Source organism: Megalobrama amblycephala, linkage group LG9 (genome assembly GCF_018812025.1).
Source record: "Megalobrama amblycephala isolate DHTTF-2021 linkage group LG9, ASM1881202v1, whole genome shotgun sequence".
Taxonomy (NCBI): domain Eukaryota; kingdom Metazoa; phylum Chordata; class Actinopteri; order Cypriniformes; family Xenocyprididae; genus Megalobrama; species Megalobrama amblycephala.
This window is the reverse complement of record NC_063052.1, coordinates 39,298,156-39,315,994: the sequence shown is the minus strand read 5'-3', so window position 1 is coordinate 39,315,994 and position 17,839 is coordinate 39,298,156. Positions and strand designations below refer to the sequence as shown.

General features: G+C 36.9%; 1 protein-coding gene across 1 annotated transcript; it reads left to right on the top strand.

The window, feature by feature from the left end:
• The first annotated feature begins 11,487 nt into the window (after positions 1–11,487).
• LOC125276268 (cell wall protein DAN4-like) lies at positions 11,488–15,070 on the top strand. Its single transcript, XM_048203770.1, has 5 exons — positions 11,488–11,500; positions 13,399–13,682; positions 13,829–13,890; positions 14,194–14,351; positions 14,452–15,070. The coding sequence occupies exons 1-5, from the start codon at positions 11,488–11,490 to the stop codon at positions 14,574–14,576; spliced, it is 642 nt and encodes a 213-aa protein (XP_048059727.1). The 3' UTR covers positions 14,577–15,070.
• The last annotated feature ends 2,769 nt before the right edge of the window (positions 15,071–17,839 follow it).

Here is a 17,839-nt window from a genome sequence, read left to right as displayed (position 1 = left end):
TGTGTGACATATCAGGACACAAATTTGTATAATGACATGGGTATGACATAGGTATTACAAGAAGAGGTGACTTATGAGGACATTACCCCATGTCACCATTTTTCAAAAGGCTTATAAATCATACAGAATGAGTTTTTGTGAGAAAGTAAAAGTGTGCACAGTTTCCTATGATGGGTTGGTTTAGGGGTAGGGGTAGTGTAGGGCGATAGAAAATACGGTTTGTACAGTATAAAAACCATTACGCCTATATGGAATGCCCCCATAATTCACAAAAACAAACGTGTGTGTGTGTGTGTGTGTGTGTGTGTGTGTGTGTGTGTGTGTGTGTGTGTGTGTCTGTGTCTGTGTGTGTACAGGTTTAACCTATATTGTAGGGAACCAGAGAAAAGGATTGGGCAAAAAGGTTGGACATTTTTACACAGAACTAAATAAAAAATTCTAAATAACCATATATATTTCTTGGGTGATAACTAGATGTCATTCATTGAATTAAAGATGCATTAATGAGGTCATGTGACAACAATGTCATTGAAAATTTTGTCATTGCATACTGTCTCACATATTTATTTTTGTAATAGTAAGCAGCATATAGTGTATAGTCTGCTGGCCTCTAGTGGTGTAAAACAGGACTGAAATGCGACAATTGCAGCCAGATCTGATTGTTTCACGACCAATATCCAAGTCATACTCTGCTGAGTATTTGAGATAAAAGTATGATTAAAAAAAGAAATTAAATCAATATTAAAGGGCTACAGGCTGGCTTTTTAGTAGCATTTTTAATTAAGCATTTTATAGGCCTATATTGCAAAATTAAAAATGTAAGACCCAGGTGACTAGGGTTAAAAAAAATGAGATATAATCATATGTCCCCATTTTATTGATTATATTAACAATTGCAAACATTTTTGTGTTACAAGTTTTCTGAAATGTTCTTTTTAAATACACAAATGAGGCATGATCTTATGATTTGCATAAATTTCCAGAACAGAAATCTTAACATTGGATAAAGCCAGTGTTATGTTGCTGACATCAAAGGTTTTTACTGAGGACATTTTAGATCTCTATTTCTATCACTTCATAAATCAGGAAATACTGTCAACACCAGAAAAAAAAAAAAAAAAAAAAAACTTTCACCATGTGTATAGTGTTACGTCCATAAGGACGTATAGGGACTCATTTTATTTATTTATTTATTTTTATGAATTATGACTTCTGGTCCCTTCTGGTCCCAGTGCTGTTGGTTTCTTTTGTGTATATTGTTTTGCCTGTAGTGTTCAGCTAAAGAGCTGTGAAGTGTTTCAGCTAATGAGTGTATACTTAAAACTTTACAACAATTAAGTGGGCTTCAGTTGACTGGTTTACCTGAGCTGTCTAGCATTTCAGTTAATTTTTCCAATCCTGAGACTTGAGTGTAAGCTGAGCAGCATTGAGTTTTCCAGTTAATTTAAGAGTTATTTGTGAACATCAGTTATCCTATTCTGTTGCCTTAATTCTCTTGATAATCTAAGTCTTTTCTTTTTAGTTTTGTAGGGAGGTGGATGCCTTTATTTTATTTAAGAATCATATTTTCTCCTGTTTATGCAGAAAAGGGAGTTAAGGAATTGTGTTTGTATTTTTATCTTATTTTGGTAGGTAAGTTATCCCTTAACTTTAAGAATCCTTTTGTTTGTTATTTTTGGCCTTTCCCCTCCTGAAGTCTTTGTTAATTCCTACCATTTGTTTAATCTTGTTATCTTTGAATCTTGTGTTACTGAGCATTATTGAACTGCCCTGGGACCTGGAGACGGCAGTTCTCTCATTCTCTCCATGTTTTTTTTTTTTTTTTTTTTTGTTACATGCCTCTTCTTACCCCTAGACTTTAAAGAGGGGCACGTAACAATAGGAATAGAATTGTATATACAGTGGGTACGGAAAGTATTCAGACCCCTTTAAATTTCTCACTCTTTGTTATATTGCAGGCATTTGTTAAAATCATTTGTTCATATTTTTTTTCCCTCATTAATGTACACACAGCACCCCATATTGACAGAAAAACACAGAATTGTTGACATTTTTGCAGATTTTTAAAAAAAGGAAAAACTGAAATATCACATGGTCCTAAGTTCAATTCAATTCAATTCAAATTTATTTGTATAGCGCTTTTCACGATACATATCATTTCAAAGCAGCTTTACAGAAAATGGATGTCAACATTACAAATTAAAGAATGTAGTTAGCAAATAATATACTTTAGGTAATTAATTACAATCACTGTTAGCAGTTTAACTGAAGGTAGAAGCAAAGAGCTCCTGGAAAATGAATTACATTAACAATAAATTAGGATATAGAGATTGTGCAATGTGAATGTTGATCCAGATGATTGCGTCTTCTGAAGTCCTCGCAGGAGCTGGCGCCGTCTCTTCACAGGTGATGGTTGTCTGAGGTCTTCTTAAGAGGCTGGATCCAAACTGAAGCTGAAGTCCTCTCTAGTCACCTCATGGCGGGTGTCCCGAGGTAAAACAGAAAAGCAAAAGGAGAATAATTAGCGTAGCTGCTGTTCATAACTTTAAGCAAAGATAGTCATGTGCAGTTGATCTGGTATGAGATGCATTATGTGAATGCTTGGCTAAAGAGATGCGTCTTTAATCTAGATTTAAACTGGGTGAGCGAGTCTGAGCTCCTAACATTATCAGGAAGGCTATTCCAGAGTTTCGGAGCCAAATGTGAAAACGCTCTCCCTCCTTTAGTGGACTTAGCTATCCTAGGTACAACCAGAAGTCCAGAGTTTTGTGACCTTAGAGAGCGTGAAGGATTGTAAGGCGATAGAAGATCGGTTAAGTACACAGGAGCTAAACCATTTAGAGCCTTATAGGTCATTAGCAATACTTTATAATCAATACGGAACTTAATAGGTAACCAGTGTAGAGATGATAAGATTGGTGTTATATGATCATATTTTCTTGACCTGGTAAGAACTCTAGCAGCTGCATTTTGTACTAATTGTAGCTTGTTTATTGATGAAGCAGGACAACCAGCTAATAATGGTAAGTATTCAGACCCTTTGCTCAGTATTTAGTAGAAGCACCCTTTTGATCTAATACAGCCATGAGTCTTTTTGGGAAAGATGCAACAAATTTTTCACACCTGGATTTGGGGATCCTCTGCCATTCCTCCTTGCGGATCCTCTCAGGTTGGATGGTAAACGTTGGTGGACAGCCATTTTTAGGTCTCTCCAGAGCAGTATTGGGGAAAGTTACTTTTAAAAGTAATGCATTACAATATTGAGTTACTCCCCAAAAAAGTAACTAATTGCATTACTTAGTTACTTTTTATGGAAAGTAATGTGTTACGTTACTTTTGCGTTACTTTTTCTTACCTGGCTAAGGCTTGATCTCTTTCAGGCCTTACAGGTGTAACAGGTGAGAAGTTCTTGTACTAGTGTTTAATGCAGTAATGCATTAAAACAGTGTAATATAGATAATTGCCATTAAGGTGCCCTAAATAAGTTATATTAGGGCAATGTGTCTGTGAAGACATACCCCATAGTTTTTTTTAATTAATTCTTAAACATTTAAAATTACCCACCTCCATCGTTTAATAACCTCCTCTTTCTGTCTTAGAAAACACTGCGCTGGTGAAGTTGTTGTAGTCCAGATGCGCTTGGATATTTACGACCGTGTGATTCACTGATAGGGGGACTTCGCAAATCACTGAGTTCTGCTTTATCGCGCGCTCTCCGCCCCTCCCGACCCATTAAACATAAATCTATATAACAAAATTGTCAGCTTTAAATTTCGGAAAAATTTATTTGGGCTCATTTGATATTGAATGAGTTTGATAGTGCTCCGTGGCTAAAGCTAACATTAAACTGGGAGAGATTTAAAAAATGAAGTTGTGTTTATGAATTATACCAAAAAAATGAAAATAACACGGCTCTTGTCTCCGTGAATGTAAGAAACGATGATTTAACCAATTTAACAGATTCCATGCTATAAACATTTAGATCAAAATATCACTAAAAATATCATGTTATCTGGATCATGTCAGTTATTATTGCTCCATTGCCATTTTTGCTGTTTTCCTTGCTTGCTTACCTAGTCTGTTATTCAGCTCAAATGTTCTGCCCTTGTGTAATGCCTCAATCATGGGCTGGCATATGCAAATATTGGGGCGTACACCCGACTGTTACGTAACAGTCGGTGTTATGTTGAGATTCGCCTGTTTTCCGGAGGTCTTTTAAAAAATGAGATTTATATAAGAAGGAGGAAGCAATGGAGTTTGAAACTCACTTATGTCTTTTCCATGTACTGAACTCTTGTTATTTAACTATGCCAATATAAATTCAATTTTTAATTCTAGGGCACCTTTAAGAAATAAGTTATATTAGGGCAAAAGACATGTCTTAAACATTTAAAATGTTTAATAACTTCTCAGAAAACAAAAAGATGATACTAGAGAACAACCAACATCACCCATTAAACATAAATCTGTCAGCTTTAAAATGTAAAAAATCTCACATGGCCAAAACAAATGTATGATGATTCCAATAGATCAAAACTCTTGTCTTCTATTAAGTGTCCTCAAAACAAAATTTGTTTTATGCAAAAAAAAAAGTTAGATCACTTCTGCAATGCAAAATAAGTATTGTCTTAATGTAATGTTACAGAATTATCTTAATACTGATTTCACAGTTTCATCTAGGTTTTATTTTCAAAGTAACGATTGTAGTGCAGCAGGAGTAGTTTCTCAAAACGCTGGTCTGTGAGACGGTTTCTTTTTGGGGGTGAGGATGAGACTTCCAATACTAAACAGCCTCTCAACTGGCGCACTGGAAGGTGTTGCTGTGTTGGTTTTTAAGAAGATCTTAAAAATCCTGGGGAAATCATGTAAATTTCCCATATCAGCTGATTTCAGGTATTCACAAATCTCCATGTCCACAGTAATTGCTTGTTCGTCATGTGTATTCTCCTCTTCAGCAAATGCGAAGAAGTCATTTTCATGATCTTTGCTTTCAGGAGACTGCAGTGGCTCTTTCTGTGGTATCTCAATGTTGAGAGCACGACACTGTGCTGCCAGAATCATCTTGATGTTGTCTTTTCTTGTTTCATCCCTCAGCCACCGCAGCTTGAATTTTGGCAGGGTTACCGCAGCAAGCAAAGCTTCGTCACTGTCAAGGATGGAGCTAAACCGTGTCTTGATAGCCTGCAAGAGATTTTTTTACCATTTTGTTTACAGAGCTGCTTTACAGCAAACTTGAATTTTCTTTGTATCATTGAATCATTATTTTCCTGTTATCCCTGTAAAGCTGCTTTGAGACAATCTATATTGTATAAAGTGCTATAGAAATTTAAGGAACTTGACATGAAATAAAACTACAATAATAATAATATTAATAAGACAATATTGAATATTGATTACCTGAACTATGAGGTCTGGGAGGTCAGCCATCATAGGAGAGAGGCCATCTTTCAGTGCCAAGATTTTGGCCATCAAGGATTTCAAGGGTAGGTTGAAGGGTGCCATAGAAACAATCATCTTCACCTTGAAGTATATCTAATGCCATACAGACAGGCTTCAGAACCTTGCAGTATTCTTTAAGGAACTGATACTCTCTCTCCGTAATGCATCTGATGTCCAGGTGAGTGCAAAGTTGATTAAGGTCCACTAAGGGCATGTCCGTGACTCTGCTAAGCGCATCATGAAATGAGTTCCACCTTGTAGTTGAAGGGACCAAGCAACTTTCTTTTGCTGAATTCCTCCAGGCTCTCTGATGCCAGTTGATCTACTAACTTTTGACCACAAGGCTGAACACTTTCCAGTCGCACTTCTGTACACTGCTTTGCAATCTGCCTTCGTTCCGTCAAAAATTTAACTATGTCGTTCGTGCATATAAGGTTAAAGGTGCTAAAGAGGATGTTTAGTTTTATACATTTTTGCAATATTACTTGAAACTGTCTTTACTAACTGATAAAAGACTATTTATTGGGTGCACTGAAAGGAATAATATTAATATACATCATCTGTGCACGAGGTAGGGCCTTAAAAACATCAGCCAATCGTTTACGCGATCATCGTGTAAACGATTGGCCCTCTGGCTTGTCAATCACTGCCATGACGTTCCTTGTGCGAGACGAGCGCGGCTGCGCGCTCCAGTAACTTTTCCACACTCCACAGGCGCCGCATTGCGATGTTTTTGTCCGGAGACAGGAGTAACAACTGCAGATTATGAGTTACCTGCGGTGAGTCCGACATAATGAATCCACTAACACGACACAGCGAATGCCGGTGGTAAACACTCGTGTTCCAATACTCGTGCACGAGTTTTGGGAGGCATTCCCTCGAAAGGAGGGGGGTTGTTCTTACGCATGCGCTAATTTCAAAAACTCAGTAACAGTCTTTGGTTTCTCAGTCGACGAAAAGATCCTCTTTATCACCTTTAAGGGTGTGGGATGCACACCGGTGATGTGGAGGGAGAACATACCTTTCGCTGTCATCTCGTAAAACTTCGTGCAATTCCGTAAATATGACCTGCATCATCATCTGCTTCATCATCAGCTTGAAACATTCTGAACGCTTTTACAAAGTTCGCGGCATTGTCAGTGACCGTGGCAGTTATCTTACCACAAAGAGCAAATGAGCTGTGAATTTGCTTTATCTCCGCTGCGATGGCATCGTAAGTGTGTCTCCCACGAAATCGTCTGCAGGCGATTGCAGCTTTTTGGCGATGCAGAGTGACAGGATCGATCCAGTGTACAGTAATGCCCAAAAAACTTTTATTCTGAGCAGTCCATAGATCTGCAGTGGTGGAAACATGTTCCAAGTTGGCAAAAGTTTTCTTTAGTTCTGTCTCCATTTCCATATATGCCTTGTCCAAAAAGTTTGTAAAGGTTTTGCGATCGGGCAGCACGCCCCCCGGCCTTTTCCCTGTCACGGAGATTTTTCTGATGATATTACGAAATGTGGGTGCCTCCACAGTGGACAGCGGCTGCATCTCCTCAACAATAAAAGCAGCAACCAATTTGTTGAGTTCAGTTGAACTACTTGTTTTACCTGGTGGTGAACATGAACTGAAATCAAGCCTTTGTTGTTTAGCTCGAGGCGGGGTGCAGGTTTCATTCGGCTCTCTCTCTTCCAAATCTGAAGTGCTGTGCTTTGAATGCAGATGTTTTTTTAAATTTGAAGTGGTATTTTTTGCAGTTGACAAGAGCTTTTCACCAACACATAATCTACACTTAACGATTATTCCCTTCTCCTTTTCCTCGACTATTTCAAAATAATGAGAATACTTCCATCGCAGTAATGTAATGCTCTGGCCTGCCATCTCTGCTTCTGACTACTAGCTTAGCTTCTGTTCCCGCGGCTCACACGTATGAGTGCGCGATTCTACGTGACTACGTTCGTTTTAATTCAGTATTTTTTATTTTATTTTTTTAATGCAAAATAATTTAACTGAAAAGTAACTCGCATTACTTTTTTAAAAAAGTAACTCAGATATTAATGTGTAAATTTATAAAGTAAAGCACTAGTACTAGTACTAGCACTAGCAGAAAAGTAATATTATTACGTAATGTGCGTTACTTGTAACGCGTTACCCCCAACACTGCTCCAGAGATGCTCAATTGGGTTTAAGTCAGGGCTCTGGCTGGGCCATTCAAGAACAGTCACGGAGTTGTTGTGAAGCCACTCCTTTGTTATTTTAGCTGTGTGCTTAGGGTCATTGTCTTGTTGGAAGGTAAACCTTCAGCCCAGTCTGAGGTCCTGAGCACTCTGGAGAAGGTTTTCGTCCAGGATATCCCTGTACTTGGCCGCATTCATCTTTCCCTTGATTGCAACCAGTCATCCTGTCCCTGCAGCTGAAAAACACCCCCACAGCATGATGCTGCCACCACCACTCTTCTCCCCCGATAGCTCAGTTTGGCCGGACGGCCAGCTCTAGGAAGGGTTCTGGTCGTCCCAAACGTCTTCCATTTAAGGATTATGGAGGCCACTGTGCTCTTAGGAACCTTAAGTGCAGCAGAAACTTTTTTGTAACCTTGGCCAGATCTGTGCCTTGCCACAATTCTGTCTCTGAGCTCTTCAGACAGTTCCTTTGACCTCATGATTCTCATTTGCTCTGACATGCACTGTGAGCTGTAAGGTCTTATATAGACAGGTGTGTGCCTTTCCTAATCAAGTCCAGTCAGCATAATCAAACACAGCTGGACTCAAATGAAGGTGTAGAACCATCTCAAGGATGATCAGAAGAAATGGACAGCACCTGAGTTAAATATATGAGTGTCACAGCAAAGGGTCTGAATACTTAGGACCATGTGATATATATATATATATAGATGTGAATTATATATGAGCAAATCCTTCTGTAAAAACCTTCAGAGTATAGATGGGAATAAAACAGTGAAGAAAAAAAAAATGCCTGTAGTGTCTCGCCTTAACATTTAAGTCATTATCTTTACTGAACAAAAAAAGCATAAAACATTCTACTCCTGAATAAAAAAAGATTAGTAGGCTAATAGACAAAATAAACTAAAGTCTGGAATATGCATACATTGTCATAAAAATAACAAAACAAATGAATACAAAATTCAGAGTTCATCTCATCTGGCATGTGTCACGTTTTAATTCCCAAGAATGACTAAGAGAAATATCAGTAGGAGATCCAATTGCAATGTGGTTTTATTAAATAAGACAAAAGCAGGTAATCCAAAACGAGAAAACACAACAAAACAGAGTGCTAGGCTCAAACAATACCGGACAATGAACTGAATGAGTAACCAAGAAAGAGCGGGGAAATGAAACAAAGGAAACGGGTAACAGGGAAACAAACTAAGAGTCCATGAAAACAAAAGTAAAACACACTAATCTTGATATATCTTGCATCCTCTTGTCTTAACTGATCAACTGAGGGAGGAAAGGAGGTGGCTCTGGAAGGCTGATGAGAGGCTGATGAAGAACAGGAACTAGGTTGGAACACCAGTAGGAGAAACCGTAGAGGCACTGACGGTGGAAGAAACCATGGAGGAGAACATGGCCAATGAGAGCCCAGAGTGACCCAGAAGACAGCCAGGAGGAAGATGGTCCAAGTCGGAACTGATGTAGGGAGGAACCCTGGTGGAGTTCTGGGCCCAACTGACAGAGGTGACAACAGGAGATGTGGAGGCCCAGTTGGAATCCGATGGACCGAGAGACCAGGGGACACCAATGGACCAGGAGACCAAGGTGGAGACATGGCGACGAGAGGCTGAGGTGGAACCAGGAAGCCAGAGGACTGAGGCAATGAATGAGGACAGAGGAGAAGCCTGAAGGAAGGAGGAGACTGACAGAGCCGTAGGGGTGGAGGAATGAGGTGCAGCTGAAGGCCTGGAAGTCTGTGGCGAAGGTGGACGATGGTCCCAGGTGGAGCCGAAGGGGGCGAGGAACCAGGGCGGAGCCGACTGGTCGACAGGCTGAGGTGGAGCTGAGGGCTTGGAGGGCTGAGGCGGAGCCAGGGAGTCCCCAATGCCACAGTGGACCTGATGACTGGAAACCCCAAGGCGGAGCCAATAGAGGAGCCAAAGGGAAGCCAGCGGAGGTGGGGCTGAAGGAATAGGTGGTTTCAGTGAAGCAGGCAGGAGAGGAAAGGCTGGGTGTGAACATCAACATTGAACAGGAGCTGGGTGAGGAAACAGGCTTGGTGCTGAACAGGACCAGTGGAGATGAAGAAAAGTCTGTGCAGGATGGGACCACCAGAGACAGAAGAGGTTTGTGGGCTGCTCCTTCACTTTCCAATTGGATAAGTCACTCCTCTTCTTCCAACTCCACTAATACTCCCACTGGCATAGATGAAATGACTGGCTCACACACCTGGTCAGACAGGACCTCAGGCCTCTCCTCCGGTGCCATGCTTTAGTGGAGGATTTCTGTCACCTGGTGGAAAACAAGCACTTTTAACATGAAAACCATGAAATTACCACTATAACCAGTAGATGGCTGCAGAGGACCACTCATTAGCTCATTTGCCATTTACACTCCCTTTTACACTTCTCTTCACATTTATGACAAAGAACTTTCCTGTAGCTCAGTGGTTAGAGCATGGCACTAACAATGCCAAGGTCATGGGTTCGATCCCAGGGATTGCACATACTCAGATACAAATGTATAGTATAATGCAATGTAAGTCATTTTGGATAAAAGTGTCTGCCAAATGCATAAATGTAATGTAATGTAAATGAACTACACAGTTGCAGATATCATAATCTATCAATAAATACACACGTGTCCTCCTCTTCTTCTTCCTACTGAATTATGGCGACTAAAGTTCATGGATGAGCTGAAGTCTGCCGTCAATTACATAGGAGTTTTAAAGGGGACAGAGGTGATAACAAATTAGTCTACATATTTTGGAGATAATCTTAAATTTAATTTATGGGGGTTAAAGCCCTTCTTAAAATGGGCCTAGTGACACCCCTGGTAATGACTATAAGGAATGACAATGAAAATGTAAATGTTTTGAGCTTATTTTAACAGAGTCAGAAATCTAGTCTCTGAAAGTGCCCATACGTGACCTTGTAATTTGACCGAGAGTCATGTTTTTTTTTACCTGTTACACCTTTAACAAACATAGCAAAGGATTAATGGAGCAGATTAGTGCTTTCAGCAGTCTGGAATCAGATCGTAATCACACACTGGAAGGATGGAATTGATACATTCACGGAAATAAATGAACATGCAGATAAGAATTGAAAAGCCCAGGGCAGTTTCTGTAACCTGTGGTCCTTTCTGTTGCTTCCTGTACAGGAGCATGTGAACAGACACCAGTGAGATGTCTAAAATACATATTTCTCATATTAAACAGTGAGGACCCTATTTGACTTTTTGTTTTTGTAGCGTATTTAAGATCATTCTTTGAATTCAAACTATTAAGATTTGTCTTAGAATAAGAACATTCTTTAGAAATGTTACAAAAGATTTACAGTATTTATTTATAATGATTATTATTATTATTTCCTAAGTCACTTTTTCAAAAACTCTTTGAGCTTGGCACAGCAGTTCATTTCACATTCAAAATGTACTAAAACTACCAAGTACACTTTGTCAGTCATAAATCAATGGCCTAAAAACACTAACAACAGATAGCGTTGCATGTTTTCATTTGTAATATTTCAAAGAATTATAAAGAGTTTGACTTCTTTATTGTTTTGAATTCATGTTACATTGTCCATGTTTATATTACACTACAAAATAATTCTTAAGATGAAGATGATAATGAAATTGATGCTAAAGAAATTGTTAGGTGTTCAGCTACAATGGGAACTTGCTGTGGGTCTAATTGTTTTGATAGTATTTCTTTTTTTAGATTTTCAATACAGTATTACTGATGGTGTCTGAGAGAAGAATTAATTTCATTTGAAAGATGTAGTAGTCACTGAATGAATGCATTTTGTGCCAAAGCAATCAAAAAAGATCCAGTTTCACCCACACAGAATGCTTTGTGCTCGGAGAGCTCTAGAAAAGTGACCTAAGAATTGGGAAATGAGTAATGACTGTAAGAAACAAGTGCCAAAGGAACATTACAGTTTATTCCTGCATTTCAATAAAAGGGAAAAAACCCTTCACGACGTCACTGGGTGCATTTAAAAGGCAGTATCGTCACAGGTATAAGAAGTAAAAAACTGGGACGTAACTTACAGACTTACTGAAAGCCACTGAGGCAACAGCGAATTCAAATCAACATGTTCAGTTATATATCTTCTTAAAGATTGGTAAGAACATTTTATTTCGCTAAAGATGTTTGTGTTAATTATATTTATATATTAAAGTGTTGGAAATAGGGAACTCATGAACACATTTCTATGGGATGCCCGGTTTTGTCTTTGTCAGACATAGCAGGAGTGTCAAATGAAATTAAATGAATTATTAAGTTTTGTGACACATCTTCGGTCATGAAAAAATTGCAGTTACATTATTCTGTATACAAGTAACCTTTATGGTTTATGGTTTATATTGTAAAGCACTATGTGACAACTCTCTAGCTCAATATAGACAGTTGTTGTTTTTTTACTTACCTTACTTTATATCTTAATTGAGAAAGGCACTATGGGAAATGCTGGTGTTAATATCAATGAGTCATAGGAAAATATTGTAGCTAAATGAAAATGAATATTAAGAGAATCATAACAGAAAAATATTGTATAGCAGAATAATCAGTTGGAATTTGATTTGATTTTTGTTATATCTAAGAGATCATCAGAAAGTGAAAATCTGAGTAAATCATGTAGTAGATAACAAAGGTCTTAAGTAACAATTTTACATCATTTCTTTTATTTTCCCTTTTTTTTAAGTAAGAACATTAGCTCACTATATATTAGCTTTATTTTAACAGATGTTGCTTTGATCTGATCAGATGTTGACATCTCTCATCTTGTCTTTCCCTCTCTAGGATTGTTTTGTTTTTCATTATAGCCTACGTTACAACTATAGCTTCAACAGGTTACTTATCTTCAGTGACATATTGCTCACATTGCAGACTCACTGGACGCTCTCCATGATGGAGAAAAAAGCTTTTATTATTTTGTACATTTTGATCGGTATGTGAATCAATTTTACAACAGTTGAGATCAAAAAATATCATAAAAATAATTCACTTATATGTAAAATATACATAATTGTTCCAGCAACTGAGTCCACAATAACAGACTCAACATCATCTACAACAGCCAGAAAAACTCCTGCTGAATCTTCCTCCACAACAGCAACTGTCAATTCCCTGAGCCAGAAGTACTCTTTCTGACACAGTTAATGATTCAGGTAGGTCTGATTACACCACTAGATAAGACAAAAGAAAGTAATCTTATTTTATATGTGTTCAGTCTTACATAAAAATAGGAAAGTACAAAATAAACCTAGTAGCTGAACTGGAAATTAATTAAACATGATACAATGACGTTTTCATTTGTCAGTGTTGATATGTGGTTCGATCTAACCTGATCATCTTTTTCTAATATCAGCAGTTACAATCTCTACAGTTGAACCAACGACTCTTCCTGGATCATCCAACACTAGTGCATCTAACGTAACATCGCCTACTTCAACCATTACCTCTTCAGCTGCTTTTAATACAACTCAATCATCCACAATACCAACCACAACATCCACAACTAATGCAACATCTACCACAACAGTATCCTCAAAAGCCACATTAACTCTTGCTGGATCATCCATTGCTAGTGCATTTAATGCAACAACATCTAAATCATTATCACCTACTTCAGAAGCCTTTCATAATACAACTGAACCATCCACAACACCAACAGGCTCGTTCACAACCTCAGCACCCACAAATAATGCAACATCTACCACAACAGCTTCACAACCAACAGCTTCTACCTCAATTTCAGTCGGTTCTGTTTCACCAGCTTCTGCAAGTTCAACGCTTAGTATGAGCAAAACATCCACAATACACAATATCCTCAACAACCACATCAACTCTTGCTGCATCATTCAACACAACAACACCACAAACCATACTCTCTTCAACTGCATTAAAAAGTACAGCTGTTAGTGTAACCAATACATCCACAACCACTGCAGGACCCACAACTGAAGTGCCTACAGTACCTGAGATAGTAACAGATCTGGAGTTTCACTCTTCTGACACATTTACAAGCGCACTCGACAATTCAGACTCTCAGGAGTTCAAGAATAGGTCTAAGCTGGTGACAGATCAGGTGAGTTATAGTTACTGCCTCTCTGATGACAAATTTCTTGATTTTAAACCTGTTTTTAACACGAGATAATATTTGTTACCAACACTTCCACTGTGTAATATAAAATTGCAATATCCTTTTTAATGTTTGTTTGCTATTTGTTCCAGCTTGAAGCTGTCTACAAACCCAAATATGATAACTTTCTCAGAGCGATTGTCCAAGGATTCAGGTAAATACAGCATACTACAATCATGCTTATTTTGTGTGTGTGTGTGTGCGTGTGTGTTTCACAGCTTTGGCTACTTATGAGACCAAACGTTCTCAATTATATATTGAAATATTATGACAACTGACTAGCGAGAACATTTTAATGGTCCTCACCAGTTAAAAAGGCTTATAAAATCAGCTAAATCATGTTTTTATAGAAAATGTTGATATAGAAAAATTAATGAAAGTCAATGAAATGTCCTCAATAATATAATGAAACAAACATGTTTATGTTTGTGTGTGTGTGTGTGTGTGTGTATTTCAGACCCGGGTCAATCATCACGAGAACACAATTAGTTTTCAGCACTAACACATCTGTACCTTCCAGAAAAGAGATTTCAGACACCCTTTTGAAAGCAGTGGAAACAGGAACTATCAATACACTGAATATAATTTCTCAAACAATTTCCGTCAATGGTTCCAGTAAGGCACTTTAGTTCCAGTTTTGACTTTAATGAAGCAAAAGAGGTAAACAAGGTATATTTGATCTGTTCCAGCTAATCTGTTAATCTTTTTATTACAGCTTTTGCTACACCTGCCGCTCCTTCCACAGAAACTACAGCTTCAAGAGCATCAAAGACTGAATTACATCTGCTCCAAGCCACATGCCTCATCATTATGTCAAAAATATTCAGACTTTTCTTGTAGATTCCTTAACCATATATCAACCAAACCTGAGAGATCTGCAAGACATGCTGTATTAAATTAAACAGCATAGTGTCATGTGATTTCCATTGCCCTCATGTGTTCATGTCATGTGCTTCCCCTGTCTCATGTGTCATGTTCTGATTGGTTGTCATTGTCATGTGATTTCTGTTCTGTCTTGCCATTGGTCCTCTGTCTTCATTGTTCACAGGTGTTCCTTGTTTTGTCATTAGTCTCCTTGTATAAATAGCCCTCTTGTTTCATTGTTCTCTTGTCTAGCTTTGTTTTATGTAACCCGTTGTTGGTGAGTGTCAAGTCAAGTCAAGTCAAGTCAAGTCAAGTCAAGTCAAGTCAAGTCAAGTCAAGTCAAGTCAAGTCAAGTCAAGTCAAGTCAAGTCAAGTCAAGTCAAGTCAAGTCAAGTCAAGTCAAGTCAAGTCAAGTCAAGTCAAGTCAAGTCATTATTTACACTAATAAACTGCACATGGGTTCTACACTATGCTTGCCTCCAGTGGACTCCCTCTATGTTACACATATGTATTATCTTATACATAATATTTGCAATTATAGCACACTCTCAAGGGTATTTAAAGATAAGCTTAATTTTTCACTATTTCTCAAGAATATAATACTTAAATTGAAAATTGCATATATCAATTCAAAAGGCTGTTTAAAAAATGGAATGAATTTCTATTTTCATGCCATCTTCTGGGAGGGAGAAGATCTTTTCTGCATGTAATTCTGATGCGAAAACTTGAGAGATCCAGGCTGTGATAACGTTGATGAAAAATTATTTATTCATTACAATTAAATTTAGCCTCACTTGCAAACTTTAATCGATAATGAAAATACTTAATAAAAATCAAAAGGTAACATAACAATCAGAAGGAAGTTATTAGGCTAATAGTTAATAATACAATTTTAGAGTATTATAAAATCCAGAGTATTGTATCTAATAGATGAAGAATATACAGAAAGAAATAACAATAATTAAAGGATTAGTCCACTTTTAAATACACTTTTCCTGATAAATTTACTCACCCCCATGTCATCCAAGATGTTCATGTCTTTCTTTCGTCAGTCGAAAAGAAATGAAGGTTTCTGAGGAAAACATTCCAGGATTTTTCTCCTTACAGTGGATTTCAATGGCTTCCAACAGATTGAAGGTCAAAATTACAGTTTCAGTGCAGCTTCAAGGGCTTTAAACGATACCAGATGAGTAATAAGGGTCTTATCTAGCGAATCGATCGGTCATTTTCGAAAAAAATACAACAGTTTATGCTTTATAAACAAAATATCACCTTGAACGTACTTTCCGCTTCCGCATTCTTCATAACGCTTACGCTGAATGTTTTACGCCTTCCTTATTCAGTTTTTTTCCGTAACTTGAATTTTAACAGACTTATTCTGATCGATTTAATGAGCATCATCTGAAAAACATCATTCTGCTACTTGGCAGGCGTCCAATTTCTAACCACAAACATGTCGACGTGACCTGAACACTTGAAGAACAATTGAATATAACAAGCATACATACACTTAATTATAAGAATAACCTAAGGGTACAATAACAAGTAAATACTTGAAAATATGATGAGAATTTATATATTTATATATATATATATATATATATATATATATACATTACAGTCCAAAAGTTTGGAACCACTAAGATTTTTAATGTTTTTAAAAGAAGTTTCGTCTGCTCACAAGGCTACATTTATTTAATTAAAAATACAGTAAAAACAGTAATATTGTGAAATTATTACAATTTAAAATAACTGTTTTCTATCTGAATATATTTCACAAAGTAATTTATTCCTGTGATGGCAAAGCTGAATTTTCAGCATCATTACTCCAGTCTTCAGTGGCACATGATCTTTCAGAAATCATTCTAATATGCTGATCTGCTGCTCAAGAAACATTTAATGTGTACAATTGTACAAAATATTTGTGTACAATATTGTTTTTCAGGATTATTTGATGAATAGAAAGTTCAAAAGAACAGTGTTTATCTGAAATCTAATCTTTTGTAACATTATAAATGTCTTTACTGCCACTTTTGATTGATTTAATGCATCCTTGCTGAATAAAAGTATTCATTTCTTTAATTTCTTTTCAAAAAAATAAAAATAAAAATTCTTACTGACCCCAAACTTTTGAACGGTAGTGTATAATGCTACAGAAGCTTTGTATTTCAGATAAATGCTGTTCTTTTGAACTTTCTATTCATCAAGGAATCCAGAAAAAAAAAGTACACAACTGTTTTCAACATTGAAAATAATCATAAATGTTTATTGAGCAGCAGATCAGCATATGAGAATGATTTCTGAAGGATCATGTGACACTGAAGACTGGAGTAACGATGCTGAAAATTCAGCTTTGCATCACAGGAATAAATTACTTTGTCAAATATATTTAAAAAGTACACAGTTATTTTAAATTGTAATAATATTTCACAATATTACTGTTTTTTACTGTATTTTTAATTAAATAAATGTAGCCTTGGTGAGCAGATGAAACTTCTTTTAAAAACATTAAAAATCTTAGTGGTTCCAAACTTTTGGACTGTACTGTATATATATCAAGTATGAGTACATAAATATATGAAATCAAAAGTGAAACTGATAAATCATAAGCCATAAACAATTAACATAAATATTAATAAAAATGCATGAATATGAATATCGACCATTTCGGATCCACCAAATTCCTAATGTTTTTATTATTTTATTATTATTTTCAAATTTAAATGTAAAATTTCGCTCAGCTGTTTTAATGGTAAATATATTGGTTATATTCTTTTTTGGCTTTTTTTTGTCATATTTTATTATAATCAAACAAACACAAGATATGTGGCCCAAAATATTTTGTCTTCCTGAAAAGACACACTTCACAAATGTCTTAAATGCTGAATATTTTGTCTTACTGTGAAATGAACAATTTTCAAAATGCAACTAGACTCTTTTACAGTAGGTCACTCTTTCTGAGGCTTGTAAACAGCAGAAGATCATCCAGAAAACTGTAAACTGAGAGAACTGGTATTTTTGTGAAATATTGATAAGATACAGTGATGATGGAGGTGTGTCATTCACTCAACACTGCTCCTCGCTGCCAGTGATCAATCTTCAGGGCAGTGAATCAAGAAGCCGCAGATAGAAATGTCAATCAAGAAAACAGAAAAATAGACACTCTATTCAAATGATAAAATCAGCCATGAATGTTCTGAATGGTGTCCATAAATGTCCATGCCAAAAAACTGTCATAG